The sequence below is a fragment of the Carcharhinus amblyrhynchos genome, unplaced genomic scaffold (genome assembly GCF_965287045.1).
Source record: "Carcharhinus amblyrhynchos unplaced genomic scaffold, sCarAmb.v2.hapA scaffold_477, whole genome shotgun sequence".
NCBI lineage: Eukaryota > Metazoa > Chordata > Chondrichthyes > Carcharhiniformes > Carcharhinidae > Carcharhinus > Carcharhinus amblyrhynchos.
This window is the reverse complement of record NW_027650217.1, coordinates 15,218-20,000: the sequence shown is the minus strand read 5'-3', so window position 1 is coordinate 20,000 and position 4,783 is coordinate 15,218. Positions and strand designations below refer to the sequence as shown.

General features: G+C 57.9%; 1 protein-coding gene across 2 annotated transcripts in view; it reads right to left on the bottom strand.

Moving 5' to 3' along the window:
- The window catches only part of LOC145339461 (synapsin-2-like), a 111,558-nt gene extending 108,382 nt beyond the window's left edge, over nt 1-3,176 (bottom strand). For both annotated transcript variants that reach the window (XM_080183930.1, XM_080183931.1), the window contains exon 1: nt 2,053-3,176. In XM_080183930.1, the coding sequence (XP_080040056.1) occupies nt 2,053-2,336 (284 nt within the window). In that variant the 5' untranslated portion in view covers nt 2,337-3,176. The remainder of the gene's footprint in view (nt 1-2,052) is intronic.
- Nucleotides 3,177-4,783: the final 1,607 nt, after the last annotated feature.

The following is a 4,783-nucleotide window of genomic DNA, read 5'->3' as shown; positions in this document are numbered from 1 at the left end:
GGAGTGAGGGGAGGGAATGAGGGAGGGAGGGGGAGGGAATGAGGGAGGGAGGGGGAGGGAATGAGGGAGGGAGGGGGAGGGAATGAGGGAGGGAGGGGGAGGGAATGAGGGAGGGAGGGAGGGGAGGGAATGAGGGAGGGAGGGGGAGGGAATGAGGGAGGGGGGAGGGAATGAGGGAGGGAGGGGGAGGGAATGAGGGAGGGGGGAGGGAAGGAGGGAGGGAGGGGGAGGGAATGAGGGAGGGGGGAGGGAATGAGGGAGGGAGGGGGAGGGAATGAGGGAGGGGGGAGGGAAGGAGGGAGGGAGGGGGAGGGAATGGGAATGAGGGGAGGGAGGGAGGGGGAGGGAATGGGAATGAGGGAGGGAGGGAATGGGAATGAGGGAGGGAGGGGGAGGGAATGAGGGAGGGAGGGGGAGGGAATGAGGGGGAGGGAATGAGGGAGAGGGAATGAGGGGAGGGAATGAGGGGGAGGGAATGAGGGGGAGGGAATGAGGGGGAGGGAGGGGATGAGGGAGAGGGAGGGGGAGGGAATGAGGGAGAGTGGCAGAGAGGGATCAAGGGAGGGAGGGAAAGAGGGATCAAGGGAGGGAAAGAGGGATCAAGGGAGGGAGGGAAAGAGGGATCAAGGGAGGGAAAGGGGGTTCAAGGGAGGGAGGGAGGGATCAAGGGAGGGAGGGAGGGAGGGAGGGATCGAGGGAAGGAGGGAGGGATCGAGGGAGGGAGGGAGGGATGGAGGGAGGGAGGAGGGAGAATGAGAGGGAGGGAGAGAGGGAGGATGAGAGGGAGGGAGGGAGAGAGGGAGGATGAGAGGGAGAGAGGGAGGATGAGAGGGAGGATGAGAGGGAGAGAGGGAGGGCGAGAAGTGGGGAGGGCGAGAAGTGGGGAGGGCGAGAAGGAGGGAGGGCGAGAAGGAGGGAGGGCGAGAAGGAGGGAGGGCGAGAAGGAGGGAGGGCGAGAAGGAGGGAGGGCGAGAAGGAGGGAGGGCGAGAAGGAGGGAGGGCGAGAAGGAGGGAGGGCGAGAAGGAGGGAGGGCGAGAAGGAGGGAGGGCGAGAAGGAGGGAGGGGCGAGAAGGAGGGAGGGCGAGAAGGAGGGAGGGCGAGAAGGAGGGAGGGCGAGAAGGAGGGAGGGCGAGAAGGAGGGAGGGCGAGAAGTGGGGGAGGGAGGGAGTGAGAGAGAGAGAAAGAGAGGGAGGGTGGAAGGGAAGGAGGGATGGGAGGGATGGAGGGATGGAGGGAAGGTGGGAAGGTGGGAAGGAGGGAAGGTGGGAAGGAGAGAAGGTGGGAAGGAGGGAAGGTGGGAGGGTGGGGGAGGCGGAGGGTGGGGGAGGCGGGGGGTGGGGGAGGCGGGGGGTGGGGGAGGCGGGGGTGGGGGAGGCGGGGGGTGGGGGAGGCGGGGGGTGGGGGAGGCGGGGGGTGGGGGAGGCGGGGGGTGGGGGAGGCGGGGGGTGGGGGAGGCGGAGGAAAAGAGGGAGAAACAGAGGGGGGAGGAAGGGTGGAAGAAGGGATGGAGGGAAGGAGGGTGGAGGGAAGGTGAGAGGGAGGGAAGGTGAGAGGGAGGGAAGGTGAGAGGGAGGGAAGGTGAGAGGGAGGGAAGGAGAGAGGGAGGGAAGGTGAGAGGGAGGGAAGGTGAGAGGGAGGGAAGGTGAGAGGGAGGGAAGGTGAGAGGGAGGGAAGGTGAGAGGGAGGGAAAGAGTGAGGGAGACAGGGAGGGAGAGAGGGCAGGAGTGAGGGAGAGAGGGAATAAGGGAGAGAGGGAGGGGGAGGGGGGAAGGAACAAAAGGAGAAAGTGCGGGAAAGAGATGGAGGGAGAAAGGGAGGGAGGATAGGGGCATGGGAGGGAGGGAGGGAGGATAGGGGCATGGGAGGGAGGGAGGGAGGATAGGGGCATGGGAGGGAGGGTGGGAGGATGGGAAGGACGGTCCGGGGGAGGAAGAGAGGGTGGGAGGGAGAGGAGGGAGAGAGTAAGCGGTGTGTGGGTGAAGGTAGGGGAGGGGAGGGAGAGTGGGGAAGGGGGAAGGGGGAGGTCACAGGGCAGCGGGTCAGTAACTCACCAATCAGTGTGCGGCTCATCGATGACCAGGAGAGTCTTGACCTTGGCTGGAGCGCCAGTGACCTGGTCACTGAAGGCGGCTGTCGTCTGCTTCACCGCGTTGGAGATGGAGGAGAAGAAACCCCCTCCGGCCGAGGAAGGGGCAGCTGGGGGAGGGGCGGCCTGCCCTGTCACTACCGAGGGAGGAGGCTGCGGAGGGTCTGGCCTCTGGAGGTCCGTCATGTAGCCATTGGGCAGGTTGGCCATGAAGTTACTGTCAGACAGACGCCGTCTTAGGTAGTTCATGTTGGCGTCGTGGGCTGGGGTTAGGGGTCACGGGCAGAGTGGACCTGAGTTTGACAGTGAGAGAGGGAATGGGGGAAAGAGAGAGAAAGAGAGATGGGCAAAAAGAGTGAGCGAGTGGGAGAGAGAGGGGTCAAAGGAGATAGAAAAGAAGGAAGGGGAGAAAGTGGGGGAGAGGAGCAAGGAGACGGGGAAGACGAGAGGATGAAAGGGGGGAAAGAGGGATGGAGAGGGAGACAGAGATAGAGAGAGACAGAGAGAGAGAGAATGACAGAAAGAGAGCGTGAGGGAGATGGAGCGAGACAGAGAGGGTGGGAACAAGATGCGGTCAAGACAGCGCAGAGATGGTGAGAGAGAGAGGGGGCAGGAGAGGGAGAGAGACAGGGGGAGAGACAGAGAGAGAGAGAAGGAGGGAGGGAGGGAGGAAGGAACGCCTAACGTCAGGCAGATATTGCAGAAGACACAGCCCTGACTGTCGGCAGGACCAAACGCAATCCAATTGCCAAATCACTGCATCAGCGGGCTAGAGAATCTGCACACTGACAGCATCCTGGAAAAGAGGCACATTGTGAATGTATTCTCTTCTGTCACTCCCTGCCCCTTCATTCACACTCCCCAGGACACAAAATGAGAGCTAGATAATTATCCCTGTCTATGGTTTATCTCTCTGTAGATGGAGGATGTTTCAGCTCCCTCTGTCTCCCACTCACTGCCTCTCCTGCTGAATAATAACCTCACTGACTCAATCTCTGCAGGTCGCTATGCAATTGGTTCAGGCCAGAGCCAGCCACACCGGAAAAATTCCCTGTCCCCTACTGTCGGGAAAAATGGATCATTCTCCATCCTCAGAGAGACATAGAGCAAAAAAAAATACATCCTCATCTCACTGCATCCCTGGGAGAGACGCACAGGGAGTCCTCACAGGTAATGAGGTGGTTCACACACTCACATGCTCAAAGGCACACTCTCAGAGACACTCCCACACACACTGAGACACACTCAAACACACACACACCTCTCAGAGACACACACACACACTCCCACTGACACAATTTTAGAGACACACTCTCAGAGACACATACACACACACATTTCCACTGAAACACACTATCAGAGACACACACACAAAAACTCACTAAGACACACTCATACACACAGACACACTCTCAGAGACACACACACACACTCCCACTGAGACACTCTCAGAGACACACACACACACATTTCCACTGAGAGACACACGCACGCACACACTCTCACAGAGACACTCTCTTAGACACACACTCTCACAGAGATATACACTCACAGAGGCACACTTCGGAACGGTAGCACAGGGTTAGCAATGCTGCTTCACAGCTCCAGGGACCTGGGTTCAATTCCCGGCTTGGGTGTGTGGAGTTTGCACATTCTCCTCATGTCTGCGTGGGTTTCGTCCGGGTGCTCCGGTTTCCTCCCACAGTCCAAAGATGTGTGGGTTAAGTTGATTGGCCATGCTAAAATTGCCCCTTAGTGTCCTGAGATACATGGGTTAGTGGGACTAGCAGGTAAATATTTAGGGATATGGGGGTAGGGCCTGCATAGGATTGCAGTCGGTGCAAACTTGATGGGCCCAGTGGCCTCTTTCTGCACTGTAGGGTTTCTATGAGACACACTCTCAGTGACACATTCTCACAGAGACACACACACACTCCCACTGAGACACACTCTCAGTGACACATTCTCAGAGGCATACTCTCACAGACACACTCTCAATGACACACTCTCAGAGGCATACTCTTACAGAAACACAGTCACACACGCCCACTGAGGCACACTCAGAGAGAGACACACACACTTCCACTGAGACACACTCACACAGAGACAAACCCCACACAGGGACACATTCGCACACACTCACACAGAGACACACATACACACGCTCACACAGACACACTCACACAGACACACCTACACACACACTCTCTCTCTCACACACACACACACACACACGGACACACTCTCTCATGCACAACCTCGTGCTCACACTCAAATGCATAAGTATGGAAAAATTCAATACTGTTCACCCATGAGGCGTGAGCCATCAGGAGCAGCAGGAGAGCAGTCCAGCACAATCTGTAACCTCACAGCCCAGTATATCTCCCACTCTACCATTACAACCAAGCCAGGGGATCAAACCCGGTTCAATGGATAGCTACAATGTGAAGATGCCGGCGTTGGACTGGGGTAAACACAGTAAGAGGTTAAAGTCCAACAGGTTTATTTAGCAGCACTAGCTTTTGGAGCCAATGGATAGTACAGGGGGGGAATGCCAGGAGTGGCATCAGGTATACCTAAAAATGAGGAGTCAACCTGGTGAAGCTACAACCCGGGACTAATTGCACACCAAACAGCAGAAGCAGCAAGTAATATACAGAGTAATATACAGCGCTAAGCAATCCCACAACCAATGG